The sequence below is a fragment of the Eriocheir sinensis genome, chromosome 5 (assembly GCF_024679095.1).
Source record: "Eriocheir sinensis breed Jianghai 21 chromosome 5, ASM2467909v1, whole genome shotgun sequence".
Taxonomy (NCBI): domain Eukaryota; kingdom Metazoa; phylum Arthropoda; class Malacostraca; order Decapoda; family Varunidae; genus Eriocheir; species Eriocheir sinensis.
Window position 1 is genome coordinate 3,030,523 of NC_066513.1, and position 16,925 is coordinate 3,047,447.

Sequence of the window (16,925 nt, forward strand, 5' to 3'; positions counted from 1 at the left end):
GTTTTCGGTCCTCACAACAAATATTTTCAAAGGCCACAAACTCCGGAGACCACTCGTGTTCTCTTGAGTGTTTTCGCGGTTCACGATGCAGATGCCTTGTCAAACGATCACTAGGCTCAGAAAAGTGCCTATGGATATACTAACACGACTTCTACTAAAGCCTTATCAAATGTAGGTGCGAATACAGTGGCCTTGTCAAACTATCATTAGGCTCAGAAGAGTATCCATGGAAATACTAACACAACTTCTACAAAAGCCTTATCAAATGTAGGTGTGTATACAGTGGCCTTGTCAAACTATCACTAGGCTCAGAAGAGTATCCATGGAAATACTAACACAACTTCTACAAAAGCCTCATCAAATCAGTGTGTAAGCCCCGCGATGTCTGACACTATGGGCCCGGGTCGTGAGCATGGCTATTCATCTTTCATCCCTTCCCACCTACTTTGCCGCCTAAGCCTAATCCTGCCGACTTTCATAAACCTCTAAAGAAAGGCACGTCCCCTCTGCCTTATATATAACATCCCGCCGATCCCGAATGTAGTTGTGGATGCGGGAAAATTCATCACTGACATGCCGTTTATGCTCGTAGAAATGTGAATTTGCATTAGATTTTATAACCGAGTTTTATGAGGATGAATGCACGGCCCCACAGTTGCCTTGGAGGGGTCGACTATGTAGAAATGTAAAATAAAGAAAAAAGAAAGAATGTGCCATGGGAATACACGTCACGGATGAATGCACGGCCCCACAGTTGCCTTGGAGGGGTCGACTATGTATAATGTAAAATAAAGAAAGAAAAAAGAATGTGCCATGGTAACACGGATGGATGCACGGCCCCACAGCTGCCATGAAGGGGCCGAATGTGCCATGGGAATATCCGTCATGGATTAATGCACGGCCCCATAGTTGCCCCGGCGAGCGTGCTGGAGTCTACCTCGCTTCCTCCGCCGCGTCACATGCAGCCAAGGTTTAGGTTTTCTGCGGCACCGCAGCCACAGCTCGTCTTTCACCGCGGGGAAGAAACTCGGAGCCGGCTTTCCACTCCGTGTCTGCTCCTCACCCCTGACCCGCCGCGGCCGTCATAATAGCGGCACACAATAAGCTTGGAGCGTGATCAGCCCCGCTAACCTCTCCTTTGAGGCGGCGGTCACGCGGGTCACTCACTCCCCGGACAGCCGCAGCCAACCCGTCACGGCAGACTCAGGCGCCGAGCATAACACGCACGCCCCTCCGCCCACCGCCCGACGCCAGCACACACACACACACACACACACACACACACACACACACACACACACACACACCTGTCGGGGACGATCTTTTATTACAAGACAATCCAAGCAAACGCTCAACGCAGGTGTTTCCGCTGACAAAAAAAAACCCCGCCTACTTCCCGTGGCGGTGTGTGTGTGTGTGTGTGTGTAGCTCCTCCATGTTCTAGGTCTGGCCGAGGGGTGTAAACGTAAAAGGAAATTCTAGAAAATCTGCGCCGTGCGTCATACAAAGCATTTTGATCAACTGAACCGGAAAACACTTGCTCGGGGTTCGCTTCCCAACGCTCCACGCCGCCACTCGCCGCGGTGCTCGCCTTCCTCGACTCGGCGCGGGTGACAAGTGGATGAATGGCGATGCGGATGATACTACAGCCAACTCGATTTTTAAAACATCGTATAAGTATTTTTAACCCGGTAGCAGCGGGGATCATGTTTCTTAATGGTCCCTCTAAGCGAGAAAAATGAGTATAAATCATCACTCACACAAACCATTTCATAATACATATCAAAGCACTTGTGTTCAGTTTATGCATCATCTATTTTGGGGGGTTTATATCACGGCACAAATTTGGCCCGTCGCTTCTACCGGGTTAAAGTTTTGTGGTTGAGTTTTCACCAAGTTGACAAATTACAAACTCAGTCGAAACAAAAAGTGATAAGAAAGTGACCAAAACCAACACACCACGCCTTGAAAGATGGGTCACAAAAGACAGGTCAGCCGCACTACTGTTGGAAAAGACTCATACGGTGTTTAATACTCAAGTGAGGTTACGATCGTGTATTCCGTGCACATTCCTATATGACGTCCGTGAGCCTAACCTTCAAAGGGGTCAGCAGCATGCAACACCTCGCCACGCCCGCCGCCAAAACCCTGTAATGAAGGATTTATGCAGCCCATTGCCACGGTTGGTGCGTCCAGCCGTGCGGAGGTTATCAGTCCGTGTTCTCGTGACACACAAACTCAAGGACACAGCCACGCTACATTTGTGTCAGTCATTTTCCTCCTCTGATACACCGCCATGGACTTGTTTCATCAGTTTCTTGGTGATCTGCATGATGGAAATTTGCGCGTTACTTCTCTGAGTTCGCTGTTTGGTTGTATTCCTTGTCGGAGTTATAGGTTGATATTATATGAAAAAAATAGCAACATCACTTGACAGCAATTTTGTGCCTTTTTTTTTACTCAGTTTTCAATGTTTGCCCGTTTTTAAAAATAAATCACAGCAAAGAAAACAGTACAATCCCCCAAAAAAAAAAGCCTGCAGTTGCCTGTATTAAGACCCACACTTCTTTTTCATGTGGTTTTCAGCATCATTTTACGAGACTTCCTGCTGACGCTAAGACAAGGCTTCTGTACACAAGCCCACACTGCACAACATCAAGGGTGGCTCTGTGTAAACCAAATACCATGTTGATGACTGTGCTGAAGTGGAGGGGGATCAGGATCACTTCATGGAGCTTGAGGTGAAACTGTATGCTATATTTTTTTTAAAGGCTCATCATCTCACACACACACACACACACACACACACACACACGCTCTAGCTACTGGGGAACAATACCGTGTAGCCTGAGAAATTACCAGTGCATCCTGCCTCTCCCCCTCTCCAAGGAACTGCCGCCCTACTCCCTTAGCGGAACTTCCCTCCAGAGGGGTGACCGTGGCAGAAGTGTCTCCACCTCTCCCTGTTCTGGCACTCCCTCTCAGCACACCCACTCCTGCTACTTCCAACTCTCTCGCTCCAATACTCACTCACCCTACTGATCCATTTCACAGATGGTCTGCCCCTGACACCCCCTCCCTCAATCCTTCCCTCATACACTCTCTTCACAAATTCATTCTCCCCCAGCAAACTTCCAACCTTCCAGACAAGAAATGAGCACCATGCTATGGAGTTCTCTGATACACTGTACACTACTGAACACAAAACAAGATATATAACAATCACAAAGCAGCACTGTGACTCCTTATCAATGAAGAGGTCCAGACGCTGTAAGTCATCAAAATTCCACTTGGCCGTGCAGTTCACTTATTGGCTACAGGGTTGGAACCGTGACTTCCCATCTCACTGGTCCTGGGTTTGGTTCCCAGCTATTGACATGTTTATTCCCTCCTCCTCTGGCTTGTATGAGCTTACTCCCTCCTCCCCTGGCTTAGACAAATTTCACAGGAGTTTCGGAATGAACCGTAGGTCACATTACAGGTAGTAATTACTCTGTTTTATGGCACCTTGCTAGTAGTATCAGGGTGCTAAGTTAGAGACACCTCAGCATGATCAAGGAGTCACAGTGCTTCAGAAGAGGATGGCAAAGGAATCTGTACTCACACTTTCCGCTCAGCAGGGGACGAGGTGACAAGCTCGTAGATTTGTGCCCCGACGGACTGGGTGGTGACGATGAAGAAGGCACAGTTGTCTGCGAGGAGAGAGAGACGGGTAAGGCTGCTGTTGCTGCTGCTTTACAACTGTGTGCTTCTTACAGTCAGTGCATACTGCCATTATTCTTCACTGACAATTAAGGGTTAGTGTCAACAGAACATTTGAATATTGACCTTCACTTAACCCATTGGCTGTGGATTTCCTACAAGAAGACATCACCAAGCTTCAGGAATGGAACAAAAAGTGGCTGCCACAATTCAGTGAAGAAAAATGTAAAGTCATGCACCTTGGGAGGGGATATCCAGCACACCAATACCACATGGGAAACACTCCACTATCCACCACAGAGGCAGAGAAAGACCTGGGAGTATATGTTACCAGGCTACCAGCGAAGGCCACATCCATGCCAATTGCAGCAGATGAGTTAAAGGTTCTTACAGTTCCCTCACTTCAACAACATTCTCTTACTCTGGTCTTTATGTAAAATTTCAAACCCATGAAGTTTCAACACTGCATACAGCAATTGAGTTTCTTGTCTGACATCATATATTCTGCACCATTTGCCACACTCATCATCTTTTTGATAGTGTTTTACATCAGTTGGGGGAACGCCCAGGAAAAAAAATCCAAAGACAGAAATATTAACTCTGTGAACGTGCCACTTGTAAAATTCCCAAACCCTTTGATGGGAGCATAAATTAAGATTTTGTTGTTACCTTTTGCTTGGAAACTGGAATGATTTACAGATGAACACACACACACACACACACACACACACACACACACAGAGAGCTACACAGGTAACTAGTCAATAAAGCTCATTTCATGTCCTGACCAAGCTGCCTTAGTGCAATCTTCAGTGTCTTGTGAGGGTGTGCTGTGTGGCAGTGGGAGTGCTGGAAGCATGATCATAACTGTGTCTCTAATTATGCTCTAGAGAAGCTTAATGATGACTCTCCTTGGTCCTATTCAATTCTGCAAAGACTGAATGAGGATGTGGGAGGACTGAGTATTTCATTTATTGTTTGTTGCAGTAGTTTTGAATGTATATTATTTGGTTCTGGACTTTTTGTTGTTGTTTTGAGTGATCAGAACACCCAAGCTTGAGCAGCAGTTATTTCAAAGCTGGGCAGGGGGAGGAGGGGGTGTTAAGCAGACACTGTTATCACTTGTGTTGGTGATATCAGTCAAGCTGGCAGGAAATTCTGAAGAAAAATAATAAATCAACATGTTGCAATATGTTGGTTTTCAGTCACTAAGTCACCAATATTATCATTTGAAGGTCAACTTCCACTTCAGATCCTTTTAAATGGGATGCAATGGATGCAGGAGCAGGCCTTGAAACCTGACATAGACAGCCGTGCCTTCCCAGCAACTCCTTCCCACAAGGAGATTTGCCTCCAGTCAGCTCATGCTCCCTGCCAATCACTAAACAAATCCTTCAGAGGCTCCAGGAGGCACACCCACACCCACAGGCACAGGCAAGAGCCAAGCCAAGGGTCAGGCCATGATGGGACACAGAAGAGGGTTCTGTCTCAGACCAAAGGCAAAGTATGAGAGGAGACAGATTTGAAAACCAAGATACACAGAGGATAGCGTCCCTTGTTTTGGTTATCACTATGCTACCAAAGGCACGAATGTCACCTAATAAATACATGTAATTAGATGTTTCTTAATTATAAGGTAACCATAATTAAGTGGAGACATTAACACTCAGACCCTTGTGCTGCACTGCCAATAGTTTCTTGCAGTCTAAGCAGGACTTTTAAACATCAGTCAGTGCTCTTGCTGTGGCCACAGTCATTTCACTCTTTGTTGGCTGTACTGCTTAAGGCAATTTGTCATTTACTGACCATTTTCAGGGTAAGAAATGTTTTGATCTGGACTCTACTACAGCAGCAAGAAAACTGCTCTCCATGCTGTGTGTTGCCAAGCTGTTCAACAAGTGTATTTGAGGCATGGCAACAATGGTTGTCTTTTAAGGACTTCCTCAAAAAGGCCAAGGCATGATTGTTAAGTTCTTGTAACAGTTCTCAAAAGTATCCAATAAAAAGCTCATGTGCAATAAAATACTGTTGCTATTCAGAAGTTACTTGAAATGAGTCAGCATAAAGAAGCAACGAGGTGTTAAGTTTATCTGCTGGAGAGTGACTGACTGAATGAAGGAAAGTTGAGGCCTTGATGGGATGGGAAACAACCACCAGGGGAGAAAAATACTTGGGACATTGTGTTGTGGTGGGTTCACTAATGGGGCCTTTCCTGCTCAAACTGTAGCTGTTTTATGATAAATCTCAACCTCAATCTGCTCATCCTGGGAGCAGGGTTGAGATGCTGGTTATCATTATTCCCTTAGTTTATGGCAGCCTCTTCAGCCCCTCAAATTGTTCCTATTCCCGCATCAACATTCCAACTCTTTCATTTTCTCACTGCACCTGTAACGTGTTCTAATGATCATTCGTTTGATATGGAGTACGAGTTCTCTTTTTATATCTGCCATGACAGAGTAAGCGCCTCTGTGCTGTTGTCGTTAGTGGGCCTTGGGTCAAGGCATGGCCCACCTGGCTGATCCCTTCCCTCTTGGGTTGGTTGACTAATGGGTGCTTGAGGAAGCCTGGGCAAGATGAGCGGTGGTAACCTGGATGTCACTTTGGTCCTGTGACTTGGGCCAACAGGTTCCTACCCATTACAGATTAGAGGGCTAAAGAGACAGCAATGAGCACTGACACAATGTACAGCTATGATTTATGCCCCAATTTACCTTTTTTAAGTTTATAAGCAGTGTGATGTAGGCATAACTTTTTATAAATTTTCTTCGCTGAGGTTTGTCTCCTGAACTGTAAGAAAAATAAAGTGTTGGAAGTGATGGTGCAGACGCCTTAACCCTTTGACTGCGGATTTCCTACAAGAAGACATCACCAAGCTCCAGGAATGGAACAAAAAGTGGCTGATATAATTTAATGAAGAAAAATGTAGTCATGCACCTTGGGAGGGGAAATCCAGCATGCCAATACCACATGGGAAACACTCCACTATCCACCACAGAGGCAGAGAAAGACATGGGAGTATGTGTTACCAGGCTACCAGTAAAGGCTAAATCCGTACCAATCTCAGCGGAAGGGTTAAAGGGAAGCTCACCTGTAGCCACTGCCCGGAACAGCATGGACGGGCCGTACTTGATGATGGGGGAATGGGTCAGCTTGTTTTCATCCTTCACCATGGACTTGATGATGGAGTGGTTTTTGAGAATGTACTTGTCGTCTGCTTTCTGCAGCAGCACAATGAACTCGTCCAGCAGCAGCACCAGCAGGTCGATGTTCTTCTGCCCCTTGGCCACGCGCCACGTCAGCAGACCCTCGTAGATCAGCTTGTGTTTGGTCAGGTCAAGGTTCTGGGGAGGGAGAGCACCAAGGTCACCTAATGCAAGGATGGGAAATTTTTCTGCAAACTCTTCTCTACAAACTCTGCTCCCTGTTGTTGCAGTTACTTATGACAGTGCCAAAGGAAACTTGTAAATTAAGTAGATCATCAATAAAAATGACATGTAGAGTAGCACAGAAAATTAATATTAAGTAAAATTATTACAAATGAGTGAAAATTGAATAGATGTCGTGAAAACAAAGTAACCAGGCAGCCTGGACTCAGTGACTGTCGGAGTGGTTTGCCTTTCCAACGCCACCTCCTTGATGCTTGGTGTTTTTGTGCTTAATTTTCTTGTGCTTTTATCACCTCAGAAACTACTCTCTCTACATGGCTCTATCTTCCTAAAACTGCTGTTCAGCACTTCTACACATTACTTAATCAATGGGGGTATACGCCAGGTGGCACGTTGCCTAACCTGCCCTACGATGCCAAGCCCAGGGATCCTGGTGGGCAAGTCTCCATGCAGGCCCCCTTCCCATCCTGAGTACCTGCTGGCAGGATCTATTGACTTGCTCAAGCCATGAACTCTGTGGGCATCCCCTTGGCCTCCTCCACTCAGGGTTATCTCATGAGCAGGGTTGGCTTCTGGGCAGCGTGCCACATGCACGTATAGCCAGAGTTGGTGTTGACGGACTATGCAGGTAATATATGTCAAACCAGTCTCACAGAGTAGTCACCAGTTTGAAGCAAAGTAATTCCAGCGATATCCCATGATTCTGTATAGACATTTTTTACCATTTCCTTTTCCATTACCATTTGTATTTAGTGTCCAAGTCTCACAGCCACAGAGTAAGACAGGGAGCACAAGGGACTTGAAAATCTGGATCTTTGTCCTTCTACACAGGAATTACTTCAGTATATTTGACATTATGCAGTTTTTGGTTGAATGTGTTTCATTGCCTAGCCCTGAAGCAAGTTGTGGTCTGACAGTGTATGACAAGAAAATGATGTAAAGATGAAAATGTAGCAAGCTGTGAGTGTTGAGCTGTCTCCTGAAGAATAGTGTGTGCATAAGAACACTATCAAGCAGCAAGGACAGTTGTCAAGGATGTATTCCAGGGACGGCTGCAATACAGTCAAGACAACAGGCATGTTCATCAGAGCACAGGCCTCTTTCAGACAATGTTTATCACAGTAGATAATAACCTGCAACAAGCCTGGAGCCAACAATACAGATGTGACCACAACAATTCAGTTATAAAGCAAAAGTCATTAGCCAATCAATGTAGCTTTAAGGTGAAGCATACGGTTTGATGCTCAGATGAAGTTACTTTATGTTAATCTACTGTCATAAGTAATGGGGAAGCTGTATAACTCCTGGGTAAACACACTACAGTACGTGGCACAATTTCACTTAACCCCTTGACTGCGGATTTCCTACAAGAAGACATCACCAAGCTACAGGAGTGAACAAAAAGTGGCTGCTACAATTCAGTGAGGAAAAATGTAGTCATGCACCTTGGGAGGGGATATCCAGCATACCAATACCACAAGGGAAACACTCCACTATCCACCACAGAGGCAGAGAAAGACCTGGGAGTATATGTTTCCAGGCTACCAATTAAAGCCAAATCTCTGACAATTGCAGCGGACGGGTTTATGTACTGTCATAAGTAAAGGGGAACCTGTATAACTCCTGGGTAAACACTATACAAGATGTGGCACAATTTCACTTAATTTCCTCCTAGTGAAGCCCAAGCCTCAACCTACCCCTTTCAGCTCCTCCGACTGGCCGTGCTTGTTCTTGGCAAGAGACGACTGGTCCAACTTGCGCTGCAGCTCGTGCAGTCGTTGGCTGTTCTCGGCTTCCTGCACCGCCTGGTTGACATATGCCAGGATCTCCTTGGAGCGTTCCAGAGCCCGGGAGAGCTGCTCATACTCCTCAGGCTGGGCAGTGCTGTCTGTGTAGCTCAGCAGGGACTCGATGAGCAGCGGGTACTGTGGGAAGAAGACATTACTTTAGAGCGCAGGGACAGCAGGAGCGACTCTCACAATAAAATATTCCCTCAAATAAACAGGACACCAAAGATATCACAAGCCATTGCACAACCTCTCATTTTGTGGCTAATAGTTCAATAATAATAATGGAAGAGGTTGCCAGCAAATCCTCCCATGCCACTGCACAATGGGTGAAATTTACCTTTGTTTGATATCACAGAGCGGTGGAATTCATTCTTTTATTTAAATCTTAAGATGGACACGAGCAGGAAACAAGTCACAGGAGGATGAGTTCACTTTTCTCATATTGCTGACTTATGCAGTGAAGCTTAGTATAGAACAGTAATGATAAGAGTAATAATAATAATAATAATAATAATAATAATAATAATAATAATAATAATAATAATAATAATAATAGTAAAGATGTAATGAAATATGGAATGTTCAAGTGATGCATAAACCAGTAAAATATGATGGTACAAATATCATCCAGCTTGAAGGTAATGTGCAAGTGGTATGTTGGTCAGTGTTAGAATGGAACTTGGCTGCCACCACGATGCTGGGTGAGGGCAGGTCCAACTGGTCAGGTCTGTTGGTTCATCGTGGCTAAAATATTCATGAAGGGTGGCTGAGGACGTTTTGCTTTCACAATGGGATGAATGCTGTGGTCTTAGGCAATTCTGGTGTACACACACTCAAAAAACTATCGTTACACATTCAGCGCAATACAAAGTAACACCAAGGACGAAGCCATTGAGAACAGGCTACTCATGTTGGTGTCACTGCGTGTGTTGGGTGTGGGTTCACTTGCCTGAACCAAGTGAGCGAGACTCGCAAATGAAGCAGTAGAATTTGAGCTGGCACAGTACGCTTCATGAAACACACAGGTGGAGTCTCAGTCAAAGTGAATTGATCTGTGTTCTATGTAGCTATAATATTGTAGTGTTTGGGGTGATGAAATTATGCTTTAACACCTCACATACATGTGGAGAGTTAAAATTTTGTCCATTTAGGAGACAATATGATAAACACCTTGTGGTGATGAGTCACTCAGGATTCAGATATCAGAGTGAATCCCACTGACTGATTGTCACATACGGCTCCACTGAGCCTACGAGGTTACGTAAAACTTAGCTAACCCTTATGATAGATTTATAGTGGATTATAAACTTGACTTATCACCCAAATGGTAAGATAACTTTGGCATTTTTTTCACTAGTATAGCATGCACTACTCGAGTCAAAGTATTCGCTTGTCTCGAAACAATCATGGATTGCACCCAATAAGATTAATTCTCTAATAATTATTGGCGAGTCATTATACCAACATGTTAGACAAATTAACTCCTGCATGCAAGCTATTCAATAAATTACTCTTCTCCAGAGACGGCTAATTTCGGCAATTCAAAACGGCTGCGCCAAATTCCTTATTCATCGACTTAAAAAGCGCGCAAAGTTCTAATTTTTTATTAGGCAATGAGGCAGCAAAAGAGAGAAGGGTAGCCCAGGAGTAGACTGAAACAATCTGTAGAGGTCCATGCAACTCTGTTTAAACTTTATCTTTCTTACCAGCAATGCTTTTAGCATTGCAATTTGAAGTTGTGTTTTTTTCAGATGCCCACAAGACACATTCAGTGGAAGCATTAGTTCCAGGATGACACATTATGAACTGAACTGTATCTGACATGCACTGATGATTGTTTTTGTCTTTGACATGGGAGAATACTTCTACCCACCGCTGTTACATATATCATATGAGCATTACTGTTTAGTAATTTGTGAATCTAAAGCTTAAACAAGTGGCACTCAAATCACTCTGTTGATATTATGGTGATATCTGGTATCTCAGTGTCTCCCTTCCTCTCTATCCCTCCCTTACAGGGGTCCTGTCCTGCTCCCCCCAGGAGAGCTGAGGTGGTGGGGGGGATCACACTCTTACCAACCCTGCTGAGATTACCAGGTTGCTCAGTGTGAAATTCGTCGGACCCCACTGTAACGATAGTTTTTTGAGTGTGTGTAAATCTTGAGCACCACTCTTTCATGCCATTCTATATACTCCCAACAGAAACTAAGTACTTTGGCAAATCTTGACAGTTGTTCTCCTTTTAATCTATAGCTCTGTGAGTCATCTTGCTAAGTATCTGGACTTGTGTACTGGCAAGTCTGGGCTGCTTTCCTGTCCCAGACTATTAATAAGCAACAGTTGTAGTGAGATGGCATGGGGGGAAAGATTTCTAAAACTGACTATGGAAAACTTAAAGATGCAGCAGGTGACTGAAAATACAAGATATAGGAGTGATGACAAACCAGCACGACTGGACCTGGTACTGACGAAGGGAGTGCACCTGTTAAATGAGTTAAGATTATGTGTGTCCCACAGGAAAAAGTGATCATGTAATAATAGAGTGGGAAACCAATGAGGAAGTTACTGAGGAAGACAAATCATACAAAGAAAAAAGGAGAAACTACAGGGAAGTGGACATAGAAAATCTCAAGAAATATTATGAAAAACTGGACTGGGAAAAGTTAAAAAGAACAAATGAGGTACAGGAAAAGTATGATTTTTTCAGAGGCCTATGAGACAGGAGTTAAAAACTATGTCCCATTATATAAACCAATGGAAAGAGGAAAGCAAGATTGGTTTAATGCAAGATGTGCAGGTGGGGAAAAAAAAAAAAAAAAAAAATAAAAAAAAAAACTGAAAGATGGAAATAAGATAATTGAAGATCCTAAAGACATGACTGAGCTGCTAAACAAGAGGTTCCAGGAACTTTTTTACAAAAGAATCACAATTTAAATGTCCAAATGGAGGAAGTAATAGTAACTAAAGAAGAGATATATAAAATAATGGAGGAGCTGGAAGAGAGGAAAGCAATAGGACTGGATGGAGTTTCAGGTCTTCTTTTGAAGGAATGCAGAAATCATTTAATCGGACCGGTATATGATATCATAAAGTGCTCAATATCAACTGGTAGAGTACCAAAGGAGTGGTGGAGGGCTGAGGTGGTCCCTGTATATAAAAGTGGGAAAAAGGAAGAACCTCTGAACTATAGACCAGTATCATTGACCAGTATAGTTTGCAAAATATGTGAAAAGGTGATAAAGAAGCTATGAACAATATTTCTAAAACACAATATAATTACAGAAAAACAGTATGGCTTTAGATAAGGGCGTTCATGTATAACAAACTTATTAAGGTTTTACTCTAGAGTGATGGACATAACACAGGAGAGGGATGGATGGGTAGATTGTGTGTATTTGGACTTGAAGAAGGCTTTTGACAAAGTTCCACATAAAAGACTAGTATGGAAGCTGGAAAATAGAGGAGGACTGAAAGGGATAATGAAAGACTGGATGGAAAATTACTTAAAGGGAAGAGAGATGAGAACAGTGGTAAAGGACATGAATCGGAATGGAGAAATGTAGATAGCGGGGTGCCTCAAGGATCGGTACTGGCACCAATACTTTTCCTAGTATATATAAATGATATCCCAGAGAAAGAAAATAGTTATACGAGTTTGTCTGCAGACGATGTGAAATTGCTGAGACACATAAGAAATAGTAAAGACTGTGAAATTCTGCAAAAAGACCTAAATAAGATTTGGGGATGGAATGTGAAATGGGAGATGGAGTTCAATGTGAAGAAATGTCATGTAATGGAAATGGGAAAGAGTGAAGGGAAACCACAGTGGACATATAGAATGGGAGATGGAGAAATATTAAAAGTTCAAGAAGAGAGAGATCTGGGAGTGACAATACAAGATAATCAACAGCCAGAGAGTCATGTAAATAGGATATTCAGAGATACGTATAGAATAGTAAGAAATATAGGAATGGCATTCCACTACATGGATAAGGATATGATGAAAAAGATGATTACCACTATGATTAGACCAAAGATGGAATATGCGGAAACTGTGTGGTCTCCCCATAAGAAAAAACACACAAAAAAATAAAAAGAATACAAAGGATGGCAACAAAGATGGTTCTAGAGCTGGAGGGACTGTCATATGATGAAAGGTTAACCCCTAAAGGTTGGCTGATGTGGTATACCGTCAACCCGTTGAGGTCGGTTGACGTGGTATACCATCTGGGCTAGAAGGTCGGCTGACGTGGTATATCGTCAATATATATTTGTAGCCCAATTCAGCAACATTTCGCTGGATATGCTACACTGTTTATTAGTGCGTATGAATGGGTCCTCAACCCACTTGGTAGTCAGTTTCTGCTTGCTTGTGATAATGAGTTAAGAGTAATTTTTTTAGTTCCTGTGCGTTTGCATCGCTGAGCTTCCCTCAGCCCGACAAACTCAATGCTCTTTCTCCCTCTCTCTTCTCTCTCACCACGAAACGTCATGTTTGGGCGGAGTGAGAAGACGTTGAGAGACTTTGGTGTGGCGGGTGGTATTAGCACTCACCCTGCACCAGCCTGTTGCCACAGCCACACTGCACGAACTCCTCATTATCTACTTCCATTTTATTCCATAATTTATAAATTAGTATTAGGTCTCCCCTTTCTCTTCTTTGTTCCAATGTTGGCTGGTTCATTTCCTTTAACCCCTAAAGGAAAGTAGTATACTCGTCATATCTCAGCACACACGCAGCGCAGAGACTTCTAGTTGGTCTCATTTGAAAGAGGAAGACTTGAAGGTAACTAATGATGTATTGGTAAGTCAGTACAGTATATAGGCTAAGAGTGAGCGCAGTGGGAAATAGAGTGAAAATCGGCAATTTCCACTCACCCAGCCGTACTCTAGTGTAGCGGGCGGGTGGGGGGGAAAACTCGTACAAGCTCAAACTCGCCGACCTTTAGGGGTTAAAGGAAATGAACCAGCCAACATTGGAACAAAGAAGAGAAAGGGGAGACCTAATACTAATTTATAAATTATGGAATAAAATGGAAGAAGTAGATAATGAGAAGTAAGAAACACCAGCAACACACGAGGACGCAGAAAAAAATTGAGAAAAGGAAGATGCTTGAGAGACATAAAGAAATATAGCTTCCTGCAAAGAAACATAGAGGTTTGGAAGACTAAGTGAGGATATAGTATCGGCAAAGAGTGTGCACAACTCTAAGGAAAACTGGACAAGTACAGATATGGAGACGGGACCACACGAGCATAGTTCAGACCCTGTAAAATCACAACTAGGTAAATACACTCTCGCTTCTCCCTCCCACACCAAACATTTCTTGTCTTCTCTATTTCCCATTGTCATTCCATACACTGAAAAAAGGCTCCTCAGTGTCACCAAGGATATGAAGGCATTAAATGGGAGTGAGATGGGAAGACTGCTGCGACTCAACAATGAGAAAAAAAGTGGACCAAAAGGCTTTAGAAATTGCCTTAATTTTTGTAGGTGGAGTTTTACTTATCTCAATGTGCTGAGCAGGCAGTTTACTCACCTTTGATAATCTCTGGAAGCCTGCCGGCAGCATGTCCTTGAGCTGGAGCCTCCGACACGCTGGGTTGTTCTCTTGCTCCTGAAGGAAGTTTGATAATCTCTGGTCTCTCTTCTGCTGCTGCTTGAGGTTCTCCAGGGCTGTGAACTGTGACCGCACAAACTCTGCAGCTTGTTGTTGGAAGTAGTCACCCTGCTCACCATCAAACTGTAAGGCAAACAACAGGGTCAAACCTTATCCTTCAGGGCAAAACACAGTCTCTCAGTACAAACAAAGGTGCACACTAAGACTGCTTGGCTAAATAATTACTGGCTTAACTCTTAGACGGCAGTGGAAGTCTATATAGACAGTCCAAAATTCAGTCAGTCAGTTTTGTATGGCAGAAGTAAGCTAGTAACAGACCTCGATTCAGCTTCACCGAATAGTTGCTGTTTCTGGATGAGTAACGCAGAGCACTTAACCCGTGGGCTTCGGCTATGGGAAAGCCGAGAAGTGGCTAAGAAACGACAAAATTACACTGCATTTTGAGACTAAGAAAAGAGCATGGAACGTACATCAGAGTACTCCTCTCATAGCCATAAAGCTGTTAAAAATATTTACTTTTACTCAAACTCCATTGTTTATGGGTGGTGTTTGTCACAAAATAAACAGTCTCGTGATGCGTGGCATCTAGCTGAGAGTTGCTTGTTGTCTACTATAGAGAATTTGACAAGAGATTACTGTATGGATAACTAATTCAGTATGCCATGACCTTACAGCACCACCTATGACAAAAAAGCCCACCTCAAGATCGTTCACCCACCACAATGACCCAGGGCATTCATGGTGGGTTGCGCTATGCCATCACTGCCTACAATCAGCTCGAATCAGGTGTTTTATGGCGAGCCCATTTTAGGGTCCACCGTACCACAGCCACGACTCGTTAAAGCCCAGAAAAGGGTCTGCCGACATTCTTGGGTTAACCACCCCAAGCTGTATCTTTCTTTTCCTCATCCGCAATATAACAACACTTTCAGATTGCGGTAGAATCTATATATAGACGATAGTTAAAGCATCCATTATGTGGCATAACTATATTTGTGCTACGGCCCTGAGGTCAGCAGTGACTGTATATAAAGACCATTCATTTTGGGGGAGCCACTCTTCAAATACTGCTGCCGTCTGAGGGTTAACAACAATAAACTATTCATCTCAAAAGATCATGGAACATTTTCATTAAATTTTACAACAAACCAAACTACATTACACACACACCAACTGAGAGCTTTTTTTTATATTGCTTAATAAACCCAACTGAGTTTTCTTGCCCACTACACACAAAAGCCGATGACATCCATTTACACTTTCTTAAAACACTGACTTGCAGGCGGGAAAACTTGAAGCTAACAGAAATGCCTCAGAGAAGGTAGATAAGTACCTCAAACTGACAAATCTTAAAAGTACAGGAAAGTCTGGAGACCCGCCGGCCAATACTTTGCCAGTCCTGATGGTTTGGAATGTTCCATTGGTGGTCAATTTTACTTTTTTGGGTAATAACAAAAAAAGTCGTAGGTAATATTGAAAAATATTGGACTGCCAAACCCTGCAGCCACGGCGACACTCCTGAGACCCAGCCAGCCCACGGTGAGTTTACCCGGCTGGCTGTCCATCACACTGCCGTCTCCTGAATTCACTTGGTTTTATCTCCTTCCACCATAATGGCAACTATTACACCACCTTCTACAGGGAAGGAGAGGAGACATAACACAATGACCATTGGCCAGAAGAAAATGGGGAACGCTGCCTCGCCCACGCCAACACATCAACTGCTTGCTTACGTGCATCGGCTGAGTGGCTGCTTGTAAAGGCAAGTTTTGGATGTACCCAATGCAGTTATGACTAACTAATGGGGTGCATACACCCAGGGGAGCATTGCTTCACTCACTCACTGCCTCCACCCCTGATGGTTTTCCCAAGCAGGCTCCCACACTGCTGCCATATCCACCCCAATGCCTTCCTGGCAGGGTTGGCTGGCTTGCCCCGGCCACGAGTTACATGGGCATCCCCTTGGTCTCCTCCATTCAGGATTGTCTTGCACACAAAAAGCCCTGTGAGCAGGACTGGGTGGTGTGCCACGTGCCCATATAACCGGAGATGGTGTTCATGAAGTAAGCTGGTAACAGGCCTCGATTCAGCTTCACAGAGTAGTCGCTGTTTCTGGATGAGAAATGAAGAGCACTTCACCAACCCAAGTTGCATCCTTCTTTTCCTCATTCTCGATATTCTTTTTCTTCATTGGATGTGCCAAACTCTGAGGACAGGTTGGGATGGGAATGCGCTGGGAGCATGCGAGCAGTGAGCACACCTGCCCTGGACACACACACACACACTCCCTTCTCTTGGGGACTGCCAGGGTGGTGCAGGCGAGACACGAGCTTGTGTAGCCAGGCCCGGGTTAACCTCTGGCAAGGTCTCCATGTGGGTGCCTCAAACCCTATGTAGTTGTGGTCATTTCTATTACCAATTTCATA

General features: G+C 44.0%; 1 protein-coding gene across 5 annotated transcripts in view; it reads right to left on the reverse strand.

The window, feature by feature from the left end:
• LOC126983472 (rho guanine nucleotide exchange factor 11-like) overlaps positions 1-16,925 on the reverse strand; it is a 204,507-nt gene that overhangs the window by 53,435 nt on the left and 134,147 nt on the right. For all 5 annotated transcript variants that reach the window (XM_050836197.1, XM_050836209.1, XM_050836186.1 and 2 more), the window contains 4 exons: positions 14,419-14,622; positions 8,786-9,013; positions 6,791-7,043; positions 3,605-3,692 (listed from right to left, as the gene is read on the reverse strand). In XM_050836197.1, coding sequence (XP_050692154.1) covers positions 3,605-3,692; positions 6,791-7,043; positions 8,786-9,013; positions 14,419-14,622 — 773 coding nt within the window. The remainder of the gene's footprint in view (positions 1-3,604; positions 3,693-6,790; positions 7,044-8,785; positions 9,014-14,418; positions 14,623-16,925) is intronic.